This window comes from Microtus oregoni, unplaced genomic scaffold (assembly GCF_018167655.1).
Source record: "Microtus oregoni isolate MIOR12 unplaced genomic scaffold, Mior012 000144F_ref0000341, whole genome shotgun sequence".
In the NCBI taxonomy this organism is placed as follows: domain Eukaryota; kingdom Metazoa; phylum Chordata; class Mammalia; order Rodentia; family Cricetidae; genus Microtus; species Microtus oregoni.
In genome coordinates, this window is record NW_024544794.1 from 1,310,881 (window position 1) to 1,338,673 (window position 27,793).

Below are 27,793 nucleotides of genomic sequence, written 5' to 3' on the forward strand. Positions count from 1 at the left end.
TAGCTCCATGTAATTATACAATGCTATTTATAGCCATACAGTAAGCGGCAGTGATGTGAGATTCCCCTCTGTTTGCTGTGAATACCATTGGTTGATAAGGAAAATGTCTTGGGCCCACACAGGGAATAGAGGAAGGCGCGGGGGGGGGGGGGGAACTAAACTGAATGCTGTGAGAAAGAAGGTGGAGTCAGGGAGAAGCCATGTAGTCCCGCAGAAACAGAAGCTGGAACTTTAGCCAGTAAACAACAGCCTCATAGCGATACACAAATTAATAGAAATGGGTTAAATTAAGATGTAAGAGTTAACAAATAAGAAGCTAGAGCTAATGGGCCAAGCAATGATTTAAATAATATGGTTTCTTTTCTTTTTTTTTTTTTTTTTTTGGTTTTTCAAGACAGGGTTTCTCTGTGGTTTTGGTGCCTGTCCTGGAACTAGCTCTGTAGACCAGGCTGGTCTCGAACTCACAGAGATCGCCTGCCTCTGCCTCCCGAGTGCTGGGATTAAAGGCGCGCACCACCATCGCCCGGCAATATAATATGGTTTCTATGTGGTTATTTTGGGTCTGAGCTGCCGAGCAGCCGGGTAATGAACAGGTGGCCTCCTCCAACATGGCAACAGTTGCAGTTCTAGTGGGTCAAACACTGCTGTTTTCAATTGCAGCTGCTACACGGGGTCTTTAGGACTTGATTAAGACTCAGTGCCAGGAGAAATCCATTCCTCTGGCACCCACTGCAGTTCTTCCTGTGCCTTCTGTACGGCAGACAACAGCTGGGCACATGCATCTTGCAAGTTGTCATTCACAATCACGTGATCAAAAAACTGGCCAAACTGACTCTCCATTTTTTGGGCTAAATCCTCCATCTCTTGTAGGTCTTCATCCTTCAGGAGAGATTGAGAAATATGAATAGAACAGGCAGTAAGACACCAGGTTGTTAGCTGTGGTGGCGCACGCCTTTAATCCCAGCACTTGGGAGGCAGAGCCAGGCAGATCTTTGAGCTCAAAACCTGCCCGGTCTATAGAGTGAGTTCCAGGACAGCCAGGGCTACACAAAAAAACCTTGTCTCGAAAATACATACATACATACATACATACATTCATATACACACACGTGTGTATATGTAGTAAAACTATATATACACATAAGTATAGTCAAGACTACTAAACTGTATACAAATTTCTAAAATGTATACACTATTTACTGTGTGTGTGTGTGTGTTGGTACACTCATTACAGCATTTTAAAAATAATTCAAAAATACAAATATGCTTATAAACAATTTGTTTGGCTTTGCAAATTGTGGCTTATGAGTCCTTTTGTTAAGCTAAGAAAAAGCATCACAGAATTTATTAAATCTTATTTTAATATATGTAATTAGTATCTAATAAAATTTGTTGGTGATTTAGGGTGTTTTTTGGTTTGGTTTTTTGTTTTCGTTTTTCAAGACAGGGTTTCTCTGGGCATCCCTAGCTGTCCTGGAACTTGCTCCATAGACCAGGCTGGCCTTGAACCCAGGGATTCACCTGCCTCTGCTCCCAAGTGCTGGTAGAGTTAAAGGCATGTGTCATTACCATCTGGATAGAAAGGATAACTTGTAAAGACGTTACTCATTAAAACCTTCAAAGGATTCTGTGGAAATAACTAATTTTTTTAAAAACCATTTTATTGACGTGCTCCTGAGGAGAGGGTCATACAAAGACAAAAACGGCGACACATCCTCAGTCCAGCCTGACCGTCCTTCCACCTAGCCATGACTGAAAGTAAATACCAGGATTTCTACTTTATTTACCTTGAATTTCACGTCCACAAAGTAGTCAGTAATTATCTTAGCATTTTTCCGAGACTGCTTCATGAAACTCATGTTAGGTGGCTTAATAAATATGACATAGGGCTTCAGTTCATGAGTCCGAGCCAACTGAATGTCCTGCACAGAAAAATCAAGTGCACAGTTAGAAGACAGATGTGGGCCAGCAAGAAAGCTCAGCTGGCAGAAGCACCTGCCGTGCAAACCTGCTGAACCCAGTCCAATCCTTGGAATCCACCACAGAAGATAGAACTGATTCGTGAAAATCGTCCCCTGGCTTCCACACAGCACATTCAAATTCTAGGTATACATTTTTAAAAATTAAATATAGAAAGTCCTAGCTTCCTGTAGTCAGTGTGATCATAGTCTCATACATCCCTGTCCTCAGTTATAAAATCAAAACAATTTAACAACAAATATGGCTCTAGAACCAAAATTAAATTAGAATCCTGGCCTCTCCTCTTCCTAGCTATGACTAGCTATTGAATTATTGAAATAAATGTTATACATGACAAAATGCTATTTAGTGAGAGTAGACTCCTTTGCATGACCTCATGTGACAAAATCAAAGAAAATTTCTGGAAAGGTCCATTTGCCCTCACTTCCCTTTCCTCTAGCTAGCAGCTCTCATGGGACACCACGTCCATCTTCATAACCCCCAACTCTACTCAAGAAAGAACAAATCGCTTTCCCCCTGTTGTCTTTAGCACACAAGTATATCGTTAAATAAATAAGGAAAATGAAAGGATCAAAAAGCTGGGCCTCCACAAATACTGATCAAACCTCAGCTCTCTTCACGTGTGGTTCAGGCGTGTAACACATTTATGCCAACACCGAGCATCGTCTTTTGCTTAAAGCAATATCCTCCTCCACAAGAGGTTCCCTGGACAAGTTTGTGACCACTGTCAAAGCAAGAAAGACTGGGACTGGTTTTTTAATGGCTGTCCACCCAGGTCCTGGTTCTGGGTGTGAGAAATAAGACTTCCTTTCCAACCAAAAGCAAAACGTTGCCAATTTACTTTCTGAGGAACAACCTGGCCCTGAGATGCGAGAGGTAGCCTTACTCTTAAAAGTCTATCTGAACAAAACGTCTCAGTTACTGTCTGGGGCATGCGCACATGCATCTGTGACTTTAGGGTGATGGAAAATGTTCTACACAGACCCACCTGAGGCTCCAAATCCATGACACAGATCTTTCCTTCCGCAAGGACAGCACGCACAGCATTCACGGTAGTTCCGTACAGGTGGCCTTTGTACTCACCATACTCCAGCATTCTGTGAGAGCAAGACAGAGGAAACGATTCTCCACAAGTAAAATATTAGCAGTAGTACTAGGATCTGTGTTTGTTGGGTTTTGCTTGTTTGTCTTGTTAATTTGACTAAGCTAGATTCACCTAGGAAGAGAATCTCAGTTGAGTGATGGCTTCCATCAGGTTACCTTTAGGCAAGTCTGGGAGGGTGTTTTCTAAATTAATAACTGACAGGAGGGCCCAGCCTGCTACAGGTGGCGTCACTCCGAGCAGGTGGTCCTGGGTTGTGTAAGAACAGAGGAGCAAGCCTGTAAGCAGCTCCGTGGCTTTTCCTTTAGCTTCTGCCTCCAAGCTCGTGTCTTGATTTCCTGTCCAGGTTTCCCTCAGTGACTGACTGGGGCATGGATGTATAAGCCAAATAAACTCTTGTCTCCCCAACCTAATTTTGGTCATGGTGTTTCTCTTAGCAATAGAAAGCTAAGTAGGACACAAACGTGAGCTCCCATGGGATGCATGGATCTTGTCAGCACAGAAAGAATGACTGGATATTCAGGAGAAAACAAAACAAACAACAACAACAAGAAAACCACAGTAGACAACCAAGGACTTATCTACTCCTTCAAATCCATTGAAGCTCGCAGGCTCAAGTCTGCCCCCTTCCCAAACCTGATCCCGGGGCTCTGGTAATTAATGCATATTCCTTTCTCGCGTCTTCAGAAATGAGGGGTTACTGCCAACAGTTTTGGCTAATGCCTAGAAACGGACTACTTTCCAGTAACCAGAAGGAAGAATAGGCTTCTGAGCCTTACCTGTGTCCATACATGAGGCTTTCAAAAGTTTCCCTTGACACGTAGTGATACTCACGTCCGTCCATTTCGTAACTCTTTGGGGAACGGGTGGTATCTACCAGGGAAGAGGATAAAGCATTTCAGAATCTTCTAAATGTCTTGATTTGTTACCAAATGTATATTTGGATTGAGATTCACAACTCAAACAAACAAAAACAAACAAATGCATCACGGACAAGATGCTGGAACCAACATGATAAGAATTGGTGAGAAAAGGTGAGAGCTGCCATGTCAAATTCCACCAACTACAAACCTTTATTGATTGCTCATAAAGGATGGGAAAGAATGTATCGTAAATATCGGCCAGGGAACACCTGTTGCTATTTCAGAACAGGTAATGCTGACCCTTTATTTCAAAACAGGTAATGCTGACCCAAAGGTGAGGCCTAAAACGCATGTCTGTTCCCTTACAGGGTACCACCAGCATCTTCCGTTTAGATAGTGCACTGATCAGCTCATGGTATCTCACACCACTCTCCAGGCACATTACTGTTTTACCAAGAAGTAACTGCAACTTTAGAACACTAAGTAATTGCTTGTTCTCCTGTGCCTGCACTGCTCTGAGCACGAGACCCTCATGAGTTCCTGATGGCAGGGGAGTGGTTTCTGGTGGGTTTTACAGCTGAAAATCCCAAGAGCTGGGGCGTGGCTATCAATTAAGGATCCCTATACGAGCTTCCCTGGAGCACAATAAAGTTAGCATTCTTGTTTCAAGGGCGGCCCATGTCTGTGTGTGTGTGCGTGTGTGTGTGTGTGTGTGTGTGTGTGTGTGTGTGTGTGTGTGTTTCAATCTCCAGCCCCTTGCCTGGCTCACGAACCGTCCAGTAGTGCAGGCCCTACACTGATCAGGTTTGAGTCTCAGAAGCCAATACTGCAGAAGGAAAGAACTGACTCCCACAAGTTGCTCACTGACTTCCACTTAAAGAGAAAAGAAAAACCATCTCTTGAAAGGCTAGCCTAGCGTACATACCACATGCTAGTCAATCGGCACAGTTATTGAAACAAATACCAATAGAACTATTGAAGGGCCAGTCCTTACACTTTTCCAGCAAGGTGATACGGCACAGTTAAGTGACATCAGTACAATCATAGACAAGTTTTTACCAAAACATGAGCCACCAGGAAAGAAAACTAACGTACGTGGCACAGCACTTCGAAAACAGCTGGGATTAAGCCCGATGAGTTGTCTCCTCAGCTCATTGACTCCAACGCCAGAAGGTCCTGAACACAGATGGAGCAGAGAGAATCAGAGGTGGGTACACAGGGTTACGTGCTACACCATCCCCCAGTCGGTCTGCAGCAGGAGCTTGAGAGCCAACGCCGGTGTAGGAAAATCTGTCGAAACCCTTCTTCAGAACTGGAACAAACCAGAAAACTCTAGTGACCTGTGAAATGACTCAAACCACCCCAGCATCCAGATACGGGAGTGAAGTCACAGGGTCCGCTACTGTTGACGTTCTGAGACTTCAGCGGGACCTTCGTTAGCTAAAGTCACAATCAGAATGCAGCAGCACTGTCCCCCACAGATGCAGTGACATTTCTAACAGGTGGCTGAGCAAGCACCCTCATGTTGTCCTGGAGGACTGGCCATACGGGCCGAGATCCTGCATAGTTACTCAGGGCCCACACTTACAAGAATACACACTTGGAATAAGGTCCTGCTGTCCTACCCAAAACACAAAGGGCTTTATCATTTCATTTCACAGTCTGCACCACCAGAGAAGTAGCTGCGGTGGCTGCCAGGCCCATCCTGTCGTGCAAGAGCCTGACCTGCTCACAACTCAACAAGCCATGGCGGCAGTGACATCATTTTCTACTTCTCCAGGGAGCCAGTTTTGCAGAGGTCTTGGTCACAAAGTCAGATCACCCAAGCCGTTTCATGTCAAAGTTACCCCCAGGAGATTTAGACACTTCCTAAAGAAAAAAAAATGGCTAAACGTTTCTTAAAGAAATTGAATTTGAAGAGTATTTTTCTAATATATTGTAGTGACCACCTACCCATGCAAATTCCAAACAGGGAATAAGTAAAACTCGGGTAGAACCTCATTACATGAGAACCGGTTAATACTTGGGTTCTTATATATCATGGCATGATATGTTCATCATTTCATGTTCATGACACGTTCATACTATGTTCAAACGTAGGTCAAAGGAGAAGAGGAGGCAGAGAAGGCAAAGAACGCCGGCCTTGGAAAGCATTCTCATAAACAAACAGGCTTTCAAAACATATCTACAGAGGGGTCTACGAAGAGTCCCACTTTCCCTGTTACTGCCAACACAAACGTTAAATCTAGAAGGACAACCTCCCAGGCTGAGCAGCGCGCATTACGGGCCATACCCACGAGCACAATGAGGCGGTGCTTGTCTGCTGGCTGCCGCTGGTACCTCGCCACCTCCTCGTAAGGGGCACCCACTGCACCGTAGCAGCTGCAGGAGCAACCGGTGCTGGCGTGCAGCCGGCTGAAGTGCGACTTCCTGCGGCAGAGGCGCATGCTGCGGCGGAAACCGGCTAAAAATGGGAGGAAATGAACAAAATGTCAGAGGCGAGACAACACAGACACCCGCTGGAAGGAGCAGTTAGCGAGCCGGGTGCAGGGGCGCACGCTTTTAATTCGGGCACTCGAGAGGCAGAGGCAGGCGGGTCTCTGGGAGCCAGCCTGGTCTACAGAGTAGGTTCCAGGACAGCCACTTGGTGAGACCTTGTCTCAATCAATCAATCAATCAATCAATCAACCAATCAATTAATCAATCCAATCAACATACAAAAATTAAAAGAATTAAAGTCAAACCAACCAACCAAACAAATAAATAAAGCCAAACTAAACAAAACGGAAGAAGCAGATAGTAATGTTCCACAAGGTATCTGTGAGTTCCGGGACAGCCACATAGTGAGACCTTGTCTCAATTAATTAATTAAATATATATATTTAAAAAAAGCCAAGCTAAACAAGACGGAAGAAGCGGATAGTGACGTTCCACAAGGTATCTATCTGTACGTGGCATCTAACAGCCACTGCTAGGTGCCAGGGGTGCACGGAGCTGTGCCAAGCCACCATCGTCCACAGATTCCAGCCTGTCCCAGCTCAGGCTCCTCACTCACGACCTTTGCAGGGTCGCTGACTCTGCTCAGCCTTACATAGTGACGTCAAGGTTGATAATTCTGGAAGCGAGGCACAAAGGCAGACTCCGCCAAGGATCCCAAAGGGCACCCAGGCTTGGGACCAACTTTCTAGAGTCTAGACTGGAGCTCTGTGCCTCTCTCCTGCCTTGTGAAAAGGGGGGACAGGTTTTAATCGGGGAGGCCTGCTCCTTTAGACAGTTCTGCCCAGGTGACAGATTCTAGAAATGTGTACATGAAAGATGGAATTCGCAGCCATGAAACTGATCTCTTGAGGTTATAGCATAGTCTGGGGGGAGAATGAGCAGATGTATGATTGACAAATAATTAAAAGATAGCCAGTGAATTTAGATAAATAACAATGAGTTATAGATCAGATTATTGGTGAGGAAAAGCAGACAGAGGGAAGTCTGATGTGAAATTCCCCCTCTGTATGCCATGAATATATTTTATTACCATTGGTTAATAAAGAAGCTGCTTTGGCCTATGGCAGGCAGAATATAAGTTGTCAGGAAAACTAAACTGAATGCAGGGAGAAAGAAGGCAGAGTCAGGCAGACACCATGTAGCTACTGAAGGAGAAAGATGCCAGAACCTTACTGGTAAGCCACAGTCTCTTGGCGATACACAAAACAAAAGAAATGGGTTAATTTCAGATATAAGAGCTAGCTGGGAATATGCCTGAGTCATTGGCCAGTGTTATAATTAATATAGTTTCTGGGCGACCAGGATATGAAAACACAATCTCTATTCACAGAAGACAGAACAAGAAGCAGTTTGCAGAGGTTCATCAGCATCAGCACGGGCAGCTTTCAAGAAGGTATCCAGATAGCAGGAACAGCGCTAACAAGCAACAAGCCCACACCTCTTATCACCTACCAATAAAGAACTTCTGTCCATTGCCAACAAACTCCTCTTTAGCTGGAACATAGAGAATGGAGAATTTGTGAGGGGACAGACAGGGATCCAGCAAGCAAGTGCATGACCTCATTCTCTGGTTTCCAGAAATGCTTTCTGTAGCTGTCAGGCCAGCTAACATCACCCTTGGGCAGAGCTCTGGGAGTGTCCTCTGCCCTCTCCATCCCTCTGCCCTTACACAAGCATAAACACATAAATAAAAATTAAAACAAATCTGAAAAAGAAGAAAGCAGTGTATCAATCCCATCTCCTAGCGACATTTTTCTATGCTATGTAAAAATATTCACAGGGAAATCTCACTAACATGGATTCATAAAGCTTAATGGCCTACATCTGTTTAAAATGGTTTCTATGACACTGACTAGTTACTACTCTTCTGGCCTTTAGAAGTCATCTCTTAAGTTATGCTGCCCCCTTGTGGCAGAGAAAGACCTTAGGTGTAGCCCTACCGCAGTCTAGGCAGGAGATAAACGTGGACACTTACTTTCTGCAAGTTCCTCTGGATATTGGAGCAAGCACAGAGAGAACGTGAAAAATCAATCTTTGCAAAGATAGAGTTAAATGATTAAATAAATGTGAATGACATCACAGGGAAGACATGTAACCCTAGCAACAGCTCTAACTTGGCAAGGCAGATGAACACCACAAAGTTGGGGCTCAGAAACTTATTGGATCTGATTCCACTGTTGGGGGACAGTAATTTGTTCTGCAAGTTGTGTGTCCAGACTTCCCGTGAAGCTGTTGTTCATCCATGAAGACTACAAATGAAGGCACAAATAAGGGGATGCAATGACTTGAAGTCTCTCTCCTCTCCCACAACCGTATTGCCACATTCTGTGAAGGGTGTTAGTTAGGCAGACGGGCAGACGCTACAACAGCCTGACATCATTGCTCTGCCCTGGCTGGCCTAACACACACACACTTTCCTCTCCAGCTGGTCCTGTGAAGACCGGGGTGGTGGGGCCAGGTGGGGGGCTGTCTGAACACAAAGCAAATTGTTTGGGTGTTTTTGCTTGTTGCTTTCTAGACATATTCAAGTGACTGGGTTTTTGGCTGCCGTTGTTACATTGTTTTTCTAGTTAAATAGACTGTATCACTGCCCCCCCCCCCCCAGAAATTCAAGAAGGTTACATTCTGTTTCACTCAGAGGCAGAGATGGAAACTGACGAGCTCTAACGAGTCACTAAGCTGGCCAATCAACAGGAGCATCACCTACGACTGCCAAGGGTTATCTACTTAGCAAGCATGCCATCTGGGTACTAACTGTTCCTTAATTGAGCTCTTAAGAGAGCAGGGAAGCTGGGAATCAAGTCAATAGCGTACCCAGACAGGTTGCCCATTTAAACACAGAAAACAACAACACTATAGGAATCTATTCTGCTACTAATGAAGCCAATGGTATCTTGAACAGCAGACAATAGAAGCTGCCTTAATTATTACAAGTAATACATTAACAAAAAAGAAAGCTTATTCTTCATAAACACTGGACTTCCATCTTATCTGCTGTCTATGTGGAGTAGAGTGTGGAAAATAAAGGCTTCAGTAACTACAAGGCAATGTCTTTATTCTGTCCTCCACCAGAATGACTGCCTCCTTTGTGTGGGTATGTGAGCATAAGTGTGTGTGTGTGTGTGTGTGTGTGTGTGTGTGTGTGTGTGTGTTGTATCTCTAAATATGTTTACATTATATCGGAACATGTAATATATACCTAAAAGTTAAATACTAAGTATGCATGTTTTAACTTACCAGATTCAAAGGCTTCTTCATCTGTGGTTTTCAGTAGAGGTGAAAAACAAAAGTACCATTACATGATTGTCCTCACCAACTCTGCATCTTAGCAGTGCAAGCCTGGCCCACGCTTCTACCCACACACTACCTTTAAAATGCTTTTTATTAGATCAAATCGAGTCAGTGTTAGCTTTATGGCACACATAGGTCTTAAATAAGATAGATAGCATTCAATCGTTGGGCTATGATCACCAAGAGGGATGTAGCATTAAATAAAGAAATAAAATAATTGGAGAGAAGAAAATAAATTTAAAAAGCAGAACAGCATAGGAACCTCCCCCTGACCACTGGATGTGGCACAGGGGACTGCTCCAGGGGTCATCAGGGTAGGAGATGTGTATGCTAGGTCTCACAGCTAGAGGACATAGGAAGGAGGAATAAATTAATAATGTCTGGCTGGAGTGACCGACTGAGAGAAATGAGATAAACCAACTGTCGGCAATTAAAACAACTTTTGCTGTTCTCATAAACTTATTTATTTAGTGCTGTATGTGAGAGAGAGGGGAGAGACGAGGAGAAAGAGGGAGAGAGAGAGCACTGGCAAAATGTGTGTGCATCTGTTTGGGGGAAAGGAAGAAAATGACCCTCAAGCTAAAGAAAAAAAAGGTTATGGATCCTGTTTTTTTGTTTTTGTTTTGTTCACGTTATTCTCTGGTATTCACTGGTCTCAGAAATATATCAATGAAGCTTTCAAAAGCATTTCTTTCCTTTCTAAACACTAGAATAGCCCATAGCGTCAAGATAAAGTCACCCATTAGAGCAGGGCAAAAATCCTTATAACCCATGCACTTAGGAGGCTGAGTCATGAGGATCGCTGAGTGTGAGAAGCGAGCTACACTAGGTGGTGGGTATCAGGCCAGCCTGAGATACAGAGCGAGAACCTGTCTCCAAAGAAAAACCAAACAAGCCCACCCATCAGACCAATGCCTCTGTGACTGTTTCCTCACAAAACCTAGCGGCTCATCAGCCAGTCCTGCTACCACCGTTAAATTTGAGGGAAATCTTTCCAGAATTTACAAAAAACCAATTAGTATAGAAATGGAACTCATTACTTTCTACCCTGACTAGAATCATTCAATGTAATAACAAAAATATATTTTGCATTTTCAATATTTGGTATCGCCCTGTTTTCGTCTATTCCACAAGGAGCATGGGCATTTCCGGCTGTGCCCACACCTCACTGGCTATCTCCTCTGCATCTTGAGATAATTTCCAAGATGGAACCCTGGAGATTTGCAGAACCCCCAGCTTTGCTTCTCCTCCCAAGTTCAGAGTCACAACAGAGACCCATGGGTAGGCTCATTGCGCACAGGTCTTCCAGAGGAAGGGACCGGTAGCCCCTTGACACCTCTGCTTCTGGTCGTCTAGAGCTGAGGGGTTTCGCGTTTCTCCTTGTGGTGACTCAATGGGGGAAATGTTACCTGCTTCCACACAGGTCTCGTCAATCCTCATGTTCTCCTCTACAAAAGAGCACAGACAGGAGACCTAGAACTTAAGGTGTTCCCGCGTTAAAAACAAAATCCTATTGAGGCTATGTCAGCCAAACTCGGAGCACCTTTGAGTCTTACCCTGTGAACTACTGCTTACTTGGAGAGAGGGGACAAATTCTACTGTATCAGAGGGGAAAATGCATGTGGTGAGCAATAGGACGTGAAACGCTACAATTCAGGCAGCACTGGCTAGTGTTCACAGTGCCAGATAAAGTGCGCCTCCTGCTGGAAAAGGCATCAGCGGCATTGCCCAGCTGTGGATCCTGAATAGCACAGTGGCTGCCCAGGCAAGAGCCCCACTGCTGCAACACCAGCAGGATTGCTTGGGACTAGCCAATTACTTCCTGATTGGATTTGAAGCCGGTTCCACGGAAAGAAACTCAAAACTGATACTGACAACCTGGACCAAAACCTATGGCTTGGATGTCATAGGCCCTAGGGCACAATTTGCTATTGATATGTGGCCTAACTACCTTCTAAATAGTTATTTTTGTACCCTGAGGCGAGTGCTACCAGCTATCTTGGCCAGAGAAACTTTGTGTGATGGGAAACACTTAATACAATGTCTCGTCGCTGGTCAAAAGGCAAAAGCTACCTCCCTCATTGCAGCTGAGAAGGAGAGAGAGAGAGGAGAGAGAGAGAGGCAGAGACACACAGAGATCAATGAGAGATAGGAGAGAGAGAAACAGAGACACAGGGAGAAATAAGAGAGGACAGAGAGGAGATAGACAGAGAATTAACATGCAGATGACTGAACAAGAACAAATAGAAAGGCAATCCCCAAAGGTCCCATTTATCTCCAACATGGGGCCTCCAGATGGAAGCTCAAATCTCTAGACTGTTTCCAATTTCAGACAACATCCTCTTCTTCTGAACCTCAGTTTTCCACACAGAGGTGAGAATAATAATTTTCTTATGATGTCAGGACCTTTTGGTCAAACAGTTGAAACAAAACCTTGCACTTAACTCCCACTGAGCTCTGAGCCCGTGCTCTGTTAGCCGCTAGAGCTAGAACATGATGAACAAGTCCCACGTCTCCGGTCCTTGATGGCTCAGATCAGGAAAATCACCTTTCTTGTGCCCTCCCACTACCAGATCTGCAGGGAAAGCTTCCCATAGTCGAGTGACTGGGAATGGTAAGGGTGTTTTCCTGAATCCCGTTTCTTACCTTCCTCCATAGAGAATGCTAGCGACGGGGAGAAAAGGGAATAGCGTTCAGTTTTTTTTTTCCTCTTCAGGTTAACTTACAACAAGAAGAGCAAAACGCCAACATTGAGATTAGTATTCTGGCATTCGTGGGGACTCCTATGATTGCCCTTCAGAAGTTCAAGAATGGCTGCACGTGGGGATCTGCTTGCTTCTGGCAAATGTCCTCCATGTCCTCGCAACATGCTCTGTAGGAGGCATGTTCTTCTCAAATCTGGGTTAGTGGAGTGTATTGTAGGAACTCGGGTCTAGGATGGAAGAAAGGGAAGGAAGGAGGGAGGGAAGGAGAGAGGGAGGGAGGGAAGGAGGGAGGGAGGGAAAGAGGAAGGGAGGAAAGAGGTGGGAAGGAAGGAGGGAGGGAGGGAAGGAGGGAATGAGAGAGAGAGGGAGGGAGAGGGAAGAAGGGAGGGAAGGAGAGGGAGGGAGGGATGGAAGGAGGAAGGGAGGGAAGGAGGAAGGGAGGGATGGAAGGAGAGGGAGGCAGGGACAAAGGGAGGGAAGAAATGAGGGAGGAAAGGAGGGAAGGAAGGAGGAACAATGGCACAAGCCAGGGATGACAATAAATGCACTATAGTAAACAACTTTTTACTAATCATGTATAATCTAACACAGGACTAGAATTTTCAAAATCTTGATTAATTAAATAGCCTGTTTCTTTTCACTAGTAACCTGGCCGTGACACATGTTTCTACATGGTAAGATTTAAACAGAGGAGAGAGAGAGAGAACATTTATTGCAGCATCAATCATGACAGCCCAAAGAAATGGTCCAGTAGCTTGGTAGCAGGATGCTGGGCCATCCAAAGCATTCCCTGAGAGACGTGATCTTGTGAGTCAATGGCTCTGGCGGCGGTTTCCAGACTCGGGCCTGGGAGCCAACACTAACAGCGCCAGGCCAACAGCTTTCTACATGGACTCCTAAATAGCATAATATAAAGCACACTTAGGGCCCACGGGCAGACTTCACGACAACCTCGGGTCACGCTAGTTATCAGAGAGTAACTGGAAAGCAATAGCAACTTCATGAACCTTTGCAGAATGAGACAGGAAGGTGAACTAAAGGATTAAATCAAATCAAATTAAATTAAATATCGGTTATTTTTCCAAAATAAAACATCACTAGGAAGAGTAGGCTGTGAAATACTTCTGGAGAGAAATTAAGAAAAGAAAAAGTGGTGTGAGAGCCTATGGCTGTAAGCACGCAGACACGTGACTGCAAAGGAAAGGTAAGTCACAGCGCTGGGAAGGCCCTGCAGGAATGCTATCTCTGTGAGGTGAGTGGGTGCATGCTTGTAATCCAACACCGGGAGGAGGAGACAGGAGGACCAGGAGTTAGAGTCATCCTCCAGCCACATAGCCAGTTCTAGGCCAGCTTGGGCTGCATGAGACACTGTCAAAAAAAAAAAAAAAAAACCCAATTTGTGATCATTATGACATTTTCTTCAATACAAAATTAAAGGAAAAACATAATCTTTGGCTTGAAAAATTGGAAAGTAGTAAGTGGGAAGTCACGTGATTTGCAGCAAATCTCTTACTGATGTTGCTGTTCTTCATGTTTGTCTGTGTCCCATCCCCCCCCCCCCCAACCCTTATACGGCTGCCAGAGGGCCAATCTGACGGGACCACTCAATAGGCTTTAATCATGTCGTCCTTCCTGGGCCTCTGTCTCCCACTGTCAACGGCTTTATGAAGAAGGCCTTAGGTCGTTTGTAAGCCCAGGACTGGGGCTGGAGACGTTACCTAGTGGGAGAGCCTTATTTAGTGTACATCAACTCCTAGGTCCAATCTACAGTACAAAAAAAGACAAGAAGGGGGCTGGAGAGATGGCTCAGAGGTTAAGAGCATTGCTTGCTCTTCCAAAGGTCCTGAGTTCAATTCCCAGCAACCATGTGGTGGCTCACAACCATCTGTAATGGGGTCTGGTGCCCTCTTCTGGCCTGCAGGCATACACACAGACAGAATATTGTATACGTAATAAATAAATAAATATTAAAAAAAAAAGACAAGAAGCAGGAGCTGGAGAGATGGTAAGGGCACTCACTGGCTACCCTTTCAGAGGACCTAGGCTTGGTTCCCAGCGCCCACATGCTCTAACAACTATCCGGCACTCTAGTCCCAAGGATTCTGCCACCGTCTTCTGGCTTCCTGGGGCAGTACATGCGTGTGGTAAACAGACACATTCGTGCAGGCAGAACACCCCTCTCCCCGACACACAAACTAACAATAAGAAAATAAACCTTAACATTAAAAAAGAAAAGACACAAAGGGAGATTTACACTAAACAGCCACAGACATGTGTCCAGGTGTGACACCACAGAGATTGTTTTGCCTTCGGCAGTGTCTGACTTGTGCTGGTTGGTTTTTTTGTTAACTTGACTTAAACCTACACCTATTTGGGAGGAGGAAAATGCTTCCTTCGGCCTGGAGAGTCTGTTGGGGGGTAGGTCTTGATTAATGGTTGATGTGGGAGGTACCATCCCTCGGCTTGTGGCCCTGGATTGTATAAGAAAACATCCTAAACAAGCCATAAAGAGCCAACCAGTGTTCAGGATTCCTTCTCCGCTTCAGTACCTGCCTCCAGGTTCCTATCCTGCAATAATGAACTGTGATAAGGAGCTATACGAAAAACAACCCTTTCCTCCCCGTGTTGCTTTTGGTCATGGCGTTTATCACAGAAAAAAAAAAAGAAGAAGAAGAAGAAGAAGAAGCTAAGACTCCTTTTCATAAACTGAAAACTAAAGGAATGGCAGCGTATGGTAGGATTTCTGAGGGCTAGGTGCGGAGGGCATTATCTTGGGACAGAGAGACTCTTTAAGCCCCTCCCTCAGGCAGAAGGCGAGCCTGAGATCAGGGGTCCCCTCCCCGGATGTGCGTGCGTGCCGAGTCGGAGGTCTCTGCGCGCACTCGCCTACGCACATTCACATCGGGAGGACTTGAGGCAGGTGTGAGGCTGGTACGGCTGCGACCACCAGAATTCCCGCTGCTTCCTAGGCAGAAAGAAAGCAAAGACTGGTTGACTCCATAGGGCGGGTTCTCTCGGGGCGGTGACGCTGAGTCTGCCTTCAGAAGACACAGAAAGACATCTTCTGGCTCCGGCACACCACGGGTGGTTCTATTCCACTGAATCGGGGGCAGCAGGCTCACCACGGGTGGCTCTAATCCACTGAGCCTGGGTCAGCGGCTGTACCGGATTCCCACCATCATTTCCAGAACAACCTTCCTTTCCTTTAAGAGTTCCCCACTTAGAATACCAATCCCCATTCTTCCTGGCTGCTCCCATACACTCAGCAGAAGTTGTAATTCTGGGCGGTTTTAAGCAGGCAAATGTCCTTTCTAATACCTCTTGGGGCTTTGATCTTTTATCTAATAGAGGCTCATTCTACCTCCGCCCCCACCTCCAACTGCCACGCCCTGGGGCCTCTCAGAGCAACAGCTGCCAACTCTGCAAGATTTCAGTTTCTCACACCTCTTATTCCTGCCAACACCCACTTCATCACAGTCTCAATAATCTGCCGATGCTATAATCCATTAATCTCACTTCATGACCCAATCAGCTCCTAAAGGCCCTGACTTTTAGTATTACTGCTCTGGGAATTGCATTCCATCACACGAATGGGGTATTGGGTTGATATTCAGACCACAGGCATGATTTTTAGGTTTAATCTAGTCTCACAAGTGCTTCACTCTCCCTTCCAGCTGATATAATGCTCCTGGTCCCCCTTAGCGTGTAAGAAGCTGGAAGTCTATCCATAAACTGACAGTTTGGTTTATAAACTTTGGTGTCTATGTTCTTCCATCTTGCCTGCGTCTTTACCAGACATTCAGAAACTCGACGTCCCAAGCACAGCCCGATGGCCTAATTCTGATGCCAAGAGCGACCTCCCTTACCTCTTCAGGAGTTGGTTAGAAGGAATTAGGCCTGCACAGACGGCAAGGTCTGAGATTTTCCGGGCCTGCCACCAGAGGGCATCATTCTGGTCCACAATCTGTAGAATGTCTCCTTTCAGGAAAGGCAACCCAGCATCCGCGCAAGGGATGTCAGGATCCTCCTGGGGCCAGTAATCGATCATGGCGCGCACGTGAACCTGGCAGCAGGTGCGTAATGGTACTATCAGCAGAATGCGCGCCCAGAAACCATCGCGACTTAAAACCATCGCCCCCTACGCCTCTGCCTGTTGCTCTCATCTTTCTTTTCTATCCTCACCTTAAACTAAACGCTGGAGGGGGAGGGGTGCTGTTGGCGTCCCAGTCACGGGCGTGGAGAAAACAGACTGGACCGAGGCTGGAAGCTTCCTCCCTGGTAGCGAGCACTAGAAGGGGCTACGCAGGCCGCTGAGGAGGGCCTGTCATCAAGCTGTTCTTATCTGTGGACCTGTATATAGAAATACCAACCAGCCTGGCAAAGTGAGCTCTTTGGTGCAACGGTGGCAAGCCAGCTGGGTGTGATGCTCATTCCAGAGAGAGAATCCACTTTAAGTGCTGCAAACACAGCCCAAAGTCTGTGGCTGGGGAGGTCATAGGCCCTCGTGGGAAGCCACTGATAATGTCTTGCTAAATGGGCATGATGAGTCCGTCAAGTCACTTTCCCAATGACCATGTGATACCCATAGATCAGCTCTGGTCAGAGACGTTGCTTTTTGCAGCGGCCAGCGGTTACTGCAAAGACTCTTAAGTGGTCAGAGGACCGAGACTAGATGATTAGCGAGTGAATAGCCAAGACAAGCTCTTACCGTCTTCTGGCTGCTCACAGGCGGGGCAGACACAGGCACCACCTTGAACATGATCGTACCGCAAGACATTGCCTAGAAGACAAAGAGGATGAATGACCAAGTGTGGACCCCGCCGTGCAGAAGACAGAGCAGCATCTGACTGTGTCCAGGTCTCGTGACAGCAGTCACCACAGCGACCATCACAGGGGTCTGCAGCTAACTGTCCCACCCAGAAATGGAAACTGGGAAGCGATTTATCTCCATCTGCCTCTTGGCAGGGGGCACCAGGGTCACCGGCTGCAGAAACACACGCTGAGGTGGCCTTTCCCCGGGACCCTCACTCAGCGGGGTCTCCCTTCCACACACCTTGGGGAAAAGACAGCGTCTTTGCCATCTCTCCTACTCAGTGAGCTTTTCCCGGGCACTCATTCCTAAGCCAGCTGCCCCGGCCTGATGGGAAGTTTAAGGGGCTGCCCCGAGTCTTCTCAGAGAGCCCACAGCTTCCAGACTAGAAGTAGAGAAGAAACCCTCCCACTTGATGTGAGCTACCAACCCTGTGACGTGCCTCAGATTAGCGAGACCTCATTCTTACTCCTGGCAGCTTCCCCAGCATCGTCCCAGCCACTCCACAGCTGGTGCCAGCCAGGAGGCCGAGGTAGAGAGCTGCCGATTGAAATCTAAGGTGGATACACTTCGAATTCCCTTTGAGGAACCTTCCAGGGTGCATGGAATCCTGAGGTAGTAGCCTACAAAATATTCATCTTATCACTCCGACCTCAGTCTCTCAGTCACCACTGTGAAAACCCGGAGTGGATCTGAAGGGTACCTGGAGGGGGGGGGGGTGTGGGGAAGAGCTGTAGCTGGGGGATGGGAGCTGCCATTCCTCTGTGGGGGAAAATGTGTTGAATTATTTGCACGGGGAAGATCTTGACAAGTGAGAGTGGGAACTGGAGATGATGCTTGGGCGTGCAGACACAGGACTCACCTTGGCACTTCGATTTCTGAAGCTCCCAGTACCGGGCACCAAGGAACAGGAGTAGATACACACAAGCATTATCCCTGCCCACGTGATGCCATTTGGTGACTCCTCTCTCCCCTCACCCCCACCCAAAGCTGCTCAGAGACAGATGACAGCCAGGCTGAAGCTGTATGATCGTATTAGGGAGGGAGGGACGTCTCCGGGAGCAGACGGTCCCCGAAACCTCACTCAGCCCGGGCTCAGTTTCCCACCAAGCACAGGTAATGGGGGACTTGTGTGTGTGTGTGTGTGTGTGTGTGTGTGTGTGTGTGTGTCGGGAGACGGCTGATCCTATGGGGAAGAAGCGTGTGAAGGGAAGCGTCCCAGCCTTTGCCAGGACTTCTGGGAGTTACACATGAAGTTTGGTGAATCGCATGGCAACAGACAAGGTCCAGGGCTGAAGACGGGAAGCTGCCCAGAGGGACTTAAGCCACTACATTATAGCACACACACCACGGAGCTTGGCACGTCACTAAGTCAGTCACCAACCAAGAGCGGCAGTTACCAGGATGTGGATCACCTGCTCCGGGTCCAGGCCCTCTACCGAGACACCATTAACTTCTACCAGTTTGTCCCCAGCGTACAGCAGCCCTAGGGAACAGAAACACAGACAGAGGAGGGGGTCCAAAGGGATAAGACCGAGGCCACTATTACAAGTTCATGACCCCAAGCACGTTTGAAAATTTTAAATTAAAAAAACTGTTTGCTCTGACTTATACCGCCGTAACTGTCTGTGATCGCTCATTTTCCATCTCTTGGCCCACTTATACCGCCATACTGTCTGTGATCGCTCATTTTCCATCTCTTGGCCCACTTATACCGCCGTAACTGTCTGTGATCGCTCATTTTCCATCTCTTGGCCCACTTATACCGCCGTAACTGTCTGTTATGTTATCCACCTCTTGGTCCACACCAAGAGTGATTTGGTACTTTTTCTTTCTACTCTGATGTTGTAAAATGGAACCAAAACACCAGTCAGAAGAGCACTGAAGATACCAGGGAAGCGAGTAAATGACATTTGAAAAGAAAAAGAATGGACTATTCTTCAAAAGATCCAGTGTGGAAGAAGTTGGGGGTGAGATGAAGTCTTTTTTTTTTTTTTTTTTTTTTTTGATTTTTCAAGACAGGGTTTCTCCGTGGCTTTTGGTTCCTGTCCTGGAACTAGCTCTGGTAGACCAGGCTGGCCTTGAACTCACAGAGATCCGCCTGCCTCTGCCTCTCAAGTGCTGGGATTAAAGGTATGCTCCCCCACCGAAGCGAAGTCTTGAACTAGGTGTGGTGATACTTATCTACAACGCCAGCAGTGGGGAGCCTTAAACCTGGAGCAAGTGAGTTCAAGGTCACAGTTCAGAGGTGGAGCTTTGCTTGGTTTCCTTGGGAATGTTAACAAGACTGTACCTCACGGAGCCTAGCGTGTAGAGGCTCTTTGAACAAGGGGCTGGAGCCCTTCAAACATTTGCCCTTGGTTTCTTTACTACACAGCCAAGCAAAGCAACATCTGAAGGCCCTGACCTAAGTGCAGAAAAAGACTTCTCGCTTTTGGAAGAAAAAAAATCACAGAGTCCAGTGTCCCCTTTGTCTGGCGTACACCGTGCCACCCCAGCTTACCGCTCCTCTCCACCAGCCCGCCATGAATGACCCTGGCCACCAGGATATCCCCCGTTGGCTCATGGCGCTTGATGGTAGCTCCCTGCAGAGAGAACACAGAGGTCCTGGGCTTTACTAACACAACTAACACAACACAGCTTCTCTCGTCAGCACAGGGATTTTCTTAAGAGCTGGAAGGGGTCCCCATTGCTCTGTCGCCATCGGCCACATCATGCCATCTAAAAGGAAAGCCCACCAGAACTTGGTCTTGGTAGGCATCCATACACAGACATAGAATATTTAGAACCGTCTAAAAGTTAAGTGCCCATGATTGTAAGGAAAGAAGTGCCCTTAGAGAATCAATTAATGTCTTACCCACTTCCTATTAGTAGAAGAGAAAGATGTAGACCAGTGTATTAGAACTGAGTAAAATGTGCAAAAGACAAAATAAATAATATAGATGTCTTGCTTTCACAAAAAGTTTATATTATATATAAGTATTATCTATAACATATATATATAGATAGATATAGATATAGATATATCCACATTATATCTTGCCTTCTCATACGCTAAACAGAAATATTTTGGTCTTGAAAACATGGCCAGCAGTGCGTTTGAACCACAGGGAAAGTTACGCTGGCTATCAAGCCATGATTCCCACTCTGTGTGCGACCGAGACAAAACTACCATTCAAGTTAACTATCAGACATGACGTAGATCGCCGTGAACCCCAGCACAACCTTAAACAAAACATAAAACGTTCTCCTTACCAGGGGCTGCTGGTTTTTCACCAAACAAACAATCCTCATGGCTTCTTCGCTGTCAGGGATATTGTCGGGCAGCGGCGGGAGAAGGGGCTCAAAGTCTTTCTGAGCTACTGTATCGTGGGCACTGAGCAATGCCTGGGAAGAGAAAGGGGAAGCTGAGCAAATGTCACGTGCAGCACACGTGTGTCTCAAAGATGGTGACCCGATGCTGTATTAGACACACAACTATGAACACACCTATGTGTCATGCACAATCCCAAGCAAATTCCGTCATAGTCAGGTGTACTCATTCTCCCTGTTTATAGATAGCGGGTCAGGGGATACAGAGGCTAAAAAGCATACAGTGACCTCTTTCAGGGGCTGGAGAGATGGCTCAGAGGTTAACAGATTAATAAAAAGCTTGTGCTCTTTCAGTGGGCCTGGATTCTGTTCCCAGCACCCACATCAGGAATCTTAAAATTGCCTGTAGCTCCAGTTTCAAAGGATCTGATGCCCCCTTCTGGTCTCTGCAGGCAACTGCACACATGTGGTGCACATAAACTCACAAAGGCACGTACATGTATATGTGGATAAATGTATGTTCCAAATAATTTCATACCTCAAAATCTTCCCAATGTGGAGAGAAAGTATAGGGGTTATTTCTTTATAACCAGAAGCTACCCCGGATGACTGCCCAGAATTCTAGAGGGATAGCATCCTTTTGGGAGAACAAGACACCCTGGAAAGTTCTGGGTGCCTCCTCCTACATACGGTAGCAGTGGCTGGATGATTAGTCAATCACAGGTGAGTCCCACATCTTCAAGTATAACCTGTTGGCCCCTCATGTACAGAAACAAAATATATATATTCGTAGATAATGATTTTGATCCTTTTTTATTTACTCTCCCACCTCTGTCACATGCCAGATAAGCAAACTGTCCATTTTAGCAAATGCTTACCTTGCAGTGTGGAGCCTGGAGGACTCGTCTCAGCTCTTGGATCTCAGGAGAACTGGAGGCTTTGCGTAGTAGCTCCAAGACCTGATTCATGATGGAAAAAAATACAGCATAAAGTATTTGTGGGGGTTTCAAGACAGAAGTTCTTTGCACAACAGCCCTGACTATCCTGAAACTAGCTCTTGTAGACCAGGCTGGTCTTGAACTCACAGTATGCAAGCGTGTGAGTTTGTGTGTGTGCATGCGCATTTATGTGTGTAATTTTGGAAGACAATTTCCCCTTATACTAAGCTCAGTTAAGAACATTTACTAAAATGCATGCTCCTTGATCAAGTCCTCCCAACAGAAACCTCCATTCCTTTAAACAACACTCCAGGCTGGAGGACAGCAGCAGCGAAGGCTCTACGGGTTTCCGGGTAGAGCCACCTTACCTCACAGGATAAGGTCTGTGCGTGAGTTGTCACGGGAAGCAGTTTCCGTTCTTTGAACTTCTGAAGGCAGTCATAAACCTGCGGAAGGGAAAGAGCGTGACCGTGACCCTGATCCTGAGACGTGACCAGGGACATTTTAGAGTAAAGGTCTCAAAGGAAGAGACAGCCAAGGTGGCGATGCTCACACCTGAACACGCGACACTGAGTGACTCCAGCAGCTGAGTGGAGGTCCCAGGGCTTCAGGGGCCTTACTCCTGGCTGCCTCCAGCAGACTGATATCCCCAGAGCCCTTTCTTTAATAAAAAGTATGCAAATGTTTCCCTTGTTAAGGTGAGGGAAGCAAGAGAAAATGCCTGGCGCTGACACCAACAGGGAGCTTCTCCAGGAGGGTCTATGGGGTTGAGACCCCTTAGGATCTCTGTGTGGTGATGTGGGAGTCCCCTCTGAGTGCTGTAAGTACCATTAATGAGTAAAGAAACTGCCTTGGCCTGTTGATAGGGCAGAACTTAGGTAGATGGGAAGGAATGAACTGAATGTTGGGAGAAAGAAGGGCGGAGTCAGAGAGATGCCATGGATCTGCAGCCGGAGATAGATGTGCTGGAACTTGGCTACTAAGCCACGACCTCATGGTGCGGCACAGATTAATGGAGATGGGTTAAATTAAGATGTAAGTGTTAGCCAATAAGAAGTTAGAGCTAATGGGCCAAGCATTGATTTAATTAATACAGTTTCTGTGTGGTTATTTTGGTTGTAGGCTGTCAGGATGAACAAGTAGGCCCTCCTCCTTGCAACAGTGCTGAGCACAAACTTTGTGACTCACAATCCACCAAGGATCCCAGATAATGAGCCAGACATTCAGAATGTGCTCGTCCCTGCTCAGTGTGGATCTTTGAAGCTGTTCAGGTCTCCTTCTTCCGGCAATTCTCTGGCTAGAATTCATTTGTGCAAATTGCAGCTTCACCTCCCCTGATCCTTGGGGATTCTTTTTCCCTACTGGATGAGGAGTCAGGCTGGGTAAGCAAAGCTCGCCGGGATTCGCAGTGATTCCGTCATCTTATTCTGGGATCAGATTTCTCTTACAGATGGAGAAAAGAGGTCCAAGAGGCTGCTTAGTCTCTCCTGTATCTGTGATGAGCGGGCTTCCTGCTATACTGTAGGTCTGGTACTCACATGTATGTGGGAGTTGGATTGGGAGCACTCAGCACAAAGAATCCATGCTCACCAAAGACGGTGAGCCTGAGGGGGCATTCATAATGAAACACAAACTCCAGGCCCTGGAGGGAGTGTGTGCGCACATGCTTGTGTGTGTATGTGTTTGTGTGCACACGCTTGTGTGTGTGTGTGTTTATGTATGTGTATGTTGGGGGGATATTAGGGATTAAGTGCTTCCTAGGCATGGTCTATATAGTGAGCTCCAGGCCAGCTAAGGCTTCAGCTTGTGAGACCCAGAATCCAGTGATTTAAAACAAGTGATGTTCATCTTTGGTCATTCAGAAGCTGTGACCACTTCAATTTTAAAGGCTATCACCTTAGCACGTATCCTAAGGCTGACCATATTCATGCCTATTTGGAAGAAACACCCATATCCCCAAAATAACTTGAGTTCTATGTATTCCTTACTGCCTGAAACTTGCTATGTAGGTAAGGCTGCCTCACAGAGACCTCTGCTTCTGCCTCCCACGTGCTGGGGCTAAAAGCATTCAACACCACACCCAGCCAGAAGTGGCCTTTTATAAAAGCATTTTTACTTGTCCAGAGTTGGCCTTAAGGACCAAGGATTGTGGAGAGATGATATGGAGTTGCTGGTGTCCATTGTGGTCACTGGTTTCTCATTGTAGGGACCTCTGAAAAAACAAGTTGGGGACAATAAAGAAAGGGCATTGCTATTTATTCTTTAGCGTGCTCCCTTTGACCCCTTTGAGAGCAAGAGGAGCAACATCAAATCATGCCTGTTGTGTGTTCATTGTGGACAATTACGATGAGGTGATACCCAAGTAACTCAACTCTATCTGGGGCATAACTGATTCTGAGAACCTGCCTTTGAGTATCTCCAAAACAATGTTCAGAAAGAGAAAACTCTTGAAAGTCATCCACAAGACATTCAGAAGAAGGGCCTTGAGTTCTTGAAACTTAAAATTACATGTACTCCCATGTCAGAGCACCTGTTTGACATGAAGGAGACACGAAGTCCATCCACTACATCAATGTTGACAACAAAGAATGGGTGGCCACCTTCATTGAGTGTGTGTGGAAAGCAAACGTCCTCTTGACAAGTATGGCGGCACCAGCTCAAGGAGGGGATGGGAAGAGCCTGGTCTCTGGGGACCAAGACGGTCTAGAGCTACCAGAAGGACATGGAAGAGAGTAAATCAAGTTTTGAGAATCTCTACAAGATCACGAAGGAGATCTTTTTTTGGTTTTTCGAGACAGGGTTTCTCTGTAGCTTTGGAGCCTGTCCTGGAACTAGCTCTTGTAGACCAGGCTGGTCTCGAACTCACAGAGATCCGCCTGCCTCTGCCTCCCGAGTGCTGGGATTAAAGGCGTGCGCCACCACCGCCCGGCACGAAGGAGATCTTTGACAAGAAGGCGGAGAAGGCGAAAGTCTCCGATAGGCACGCGTCTTCACTCTGCTACATTATGAAGAGCACCTGTGCTGGCCAGCAAACAGAGCAGTTCATGAAGGCCCAGGCACTGTGAGACAACCCTATGAAGGGGCTACATCACGGTCAAAAAGGACTCGGAAATCAACCCAGACCACCCGGTTGTGGAGATCCTGCAGCAGCTGACTGGGACTGTCAAAAACAAGGCTCTCAAGGACCCGGTGGCACTGCTGTTAAGAGCTACATTTTGCGACTTGGCTTCTCACTTGCGGATCCTCAGAACAACTCCAACCATGACCACAGTTGGCTCCCAGATGCTGTCTCCTATGTGAGGATGCTAAGAATTGGAGCACGATTAATAAAACTTAGAGAGGGAAGTTGGGGTTCAACCTGAAGGTCAGAAAAGGAAAGCAGCCAAGCACTGGCTCTTACCTCTACCTCAATCTGAAATGGCGATCCTGCCTCCAGGAATCTCAGAATGAGACTGTGTCTGAGAGCTGTCTCTTCCCTTTAGTTCTGGGATTAAAGGCGTGCACCGGCCTGTTTCTATGGCAACTAGTGTGGCTACTGGGATTAAAGGTGTGTGTTATGGGGAGTCTCTCATGGAAGCAGATTAGAGTACCCCCCTGGGAAGAATTCCTGTTTTGCCTTGTTTTTCCTATGGCTCCTCCAGTAGCCATGACTGGCCTTCATCCATCCGGCTCTCTGCCCATTTCTTCTTTCCTGTCCTTGTTTCTTTTTTTTTTTAAATATTTATTCATTATGTATACATTATTCTGTCTCTGTGTATGTCTGCAGGCCAGAAGAGGGCACCAGACCTCATTACAGATGGTTGTGAGCCACCATGTGGTTGCTGGGAGTTGAACTCAGGACCTCTGGAAGAGCAGGCAATGCTCTTAACCGCTGAGCCATCTCTCCAGCCCCTGTCCTTGTTTCTTAAGACGAGGAAATCCTCCCCTCCCCTGACAGCAAGGTCCAGCGTTGTGTATTGAGGTTTTATGGAGATTTTTGCTGCTGCTGCTGTGTTTGTTTTTAGTTCTGTTTTTGCTCTGAAATTAAAAGTATTCAAAACAAAGAAGATGCAGTTTTACTTTAAAAAAATCAAATAAATAAACTAACACTTTTGGCACGCTTTTCCAGCAACCTGACCCGACCAAGGCATCGGCTTTTGCCAGCCAGAGCGAGCAAAGGCTCCACACTCACCTTTAGCAGAGCCTGCAGCCAAGGGGAGTGGAGGAGGTCATACAGGAGATACACGCCATTCACATCCCGGCTGTAGAAAAGACTCAGCTCCTGTAGGAGGAGCCTCAGGATCCCAGAGAGGCCTAGGGGAGGAGGACAGAGGCCAGCAGGTGGGTAGAGGCGGCAAGGAAGACGGTGTGACCACCGAAGCTGCTCACAACGCTGGGAACAACACTGGACTGAAGGCCTGAGGGTGGCTCCAAGCCCTATCCCATCATTTAGGCTGTAAATTTCAGAAGACCGTGCGACTGTGTTAAAGAAATCCTTTTGGCAAACTGCAAATAAGCTAGCTTTGCATAGGGCTGAGACTAACATCAGATAAAATGGTGGCAACGTATAGACACGCAATCCCGTGGGAATAATGCGATCACGTTCCCCTCTAACCCTTGACCAGACAGGAATTTATCCCTAAACCATCCAGCTGTCTTCTAGACCTTCTCTCTGTAATCAAACACAGTTGTTGATTTGCGCCCTTTCTGAAAATACTTATTGAAAATGTTACTGAAAACCTCTCCCATGAGACTTTAAAGTTACATTGAGTTATTTATTTGTTATTTGTTTGTTTGTGTGGGGCAGGGGTCACGAATGCCATAAACTTTGTGTGGAAGCCGGAGTATAACTTGTAGGAACCAGGTCTCTCGTTAGACCATGCGGGTCCCAAGGACTGAATTCACGCCCTCAGTCTTAGCAGCAAGTACATCTACCTACTGAGCCATCTGGCTGGCCCGCCCACTACAACATTTTCACATTATTTATTTGTTTATCGTGTGTGTGTATGTGTGTGTGTGTGTGCATGTGTGCGTGCATCTGTGGTGGTCAGGGTGTGTGTGTGTGCATTCGTGTGTGTGTGTGTGTCTGTGGAGGTCAGGGTGTGTGTGTGTGCATGTATCTGTGGAGGTCAGGGTGTGTGTGTGTGTGTGTGTGTGTGTGTGCATCTGTGGAAGTCAGAGTGTGTATGTGTGCATCTGTGGAAGTCAGGGTGTGTGTGTGTGTGTGTGCATCTGTGGTGGTGAGGGTGTGTGTGTGTGCATGTGTGTGCATCTATGGAAGTCAGAGTGTGTGTGTGCATCTGTGGTGGTCAGGGTGTGTGTGTGTGTGTGTATCTGTGGAAGTCAGGGTGTGTATATGTGCGTGTGTGTGCATCTGTGGAAGTCAGGGTGTGTATATGTGCGCGTGTGTGCATCTGTGGAAGTCAGGGTGTGTATATGTGTGTGTGTGTGCATCTGTGGAAGTCAGGGTGTGTGTGTGTGTGCATCTGTGGAGGTCAGGGTGTGTGTGTGTGTGCATCTGTGGAAGTCAGGGTGTGTATATGTGCGTGTGTGTGCATCTGTGGAAGTCAGGGTGTGTATATGTGCGTGTGTGTGCATCTGTGGAAGTCAGGGTGTGTGTGTGTGCATCTGTGGAGGTCAGGGGACAATTTGAGGGAGTAGATTCTTTCCAACTCAGGCCGCCAGCTCTGATGACAAGCAGCTTGACTCACAGAGCAATCTCGCCAGCCCCTTCTAGGCTTCCTAACATAAATTTCAACATTCTACCGAGTAAAGGAACTACATACATAGTATGTATGAATCCTCAGTTATTTTCATCATAAAAACAAAAATCTTTGAAGTGTTACTCTGCGTGTGAACAACTGACCCAGTTCTGAGTTCATATAAAACAGGGTGGCCTGGCGGGGTTCTGACTCTCCCATGGCAATTGTCTGTCTTCTGACAGTTGCTTCCGTGGTTATCAACAGTAGTGCTGGTGGGCAAAGGTGCAGAATAAGCCCCCGCCCCCAGGGAGGGTCACAGCAAGCATCCCTGTGTACTTGATTGCATACTCGGATATTACTATAAGTCTTCTCTCATCTAGAAAAGGAATTCTGATAACACATACCATTCTCAGGGCTGGGTACCGTGGCAAGTGTCCCCTCCTTGTCGGCCAGTTCCGCTCCTCGGTCTGACTGTCTCATCCTCCCTGCTGGCGCTTGGAAGTCAGAAACAGGAAACATATCGTCATTTGGCCACACCAGCCAGTGTGCTCAGCACACTAAAGTGTATTTCCAACAACAGTTATTCTGTAAGCCACGTACTAGACCACACAT

The 27,793-nt window shown here is 46.7% G+C and overlaps 1 protein-coding gene across 1 annotated transcript; it reads right to left on the reverse strand.

The window, feature by feature from the left end:
* Positions 1–579: 579 nt before the first annotated feature.
* Positions 580–27,667, reverse strand: LOC121444865 (MAGUK p55 subfamily member 4-like). Its single transcript, XM_041646790.1, has 21 exons — positions 27,586–27,667; positions 25,672–25,793; positions 21,869–21,946; positions 21,441–21,521; positions 20,506–20,637; positions 19,754–19,835; positions 18,651–18,736; positions 17,149–17,220; positions 16,307–16,503; positions 15,341–15,405; positions 12,382–12,399; positions 11,145–11,183; positions 9,682–9,702; positions 8,420–8,434; positions 7,897–7,938; positions 6,239–6,409; positions 5,041–5,121; positions 3,862–3,955; positions 2,969–3,077; positions 1,788–1,922; positions 580–879 (listed from the first exon to the last, which is right to left on the reverse strand). Exons 1-21 carry the CDS (start codon positions 27,659–27,661, stop codon positions 688–690), a joined length of 1,908 nt encoding a protein of 635 aa, XP_041502724.1. The 5' UTR covers positions 27,662–27,667; the 3' UTR covers positions 580–687.
* Positions 27,668–27,793: the final 126 nt, after the last annotated feature.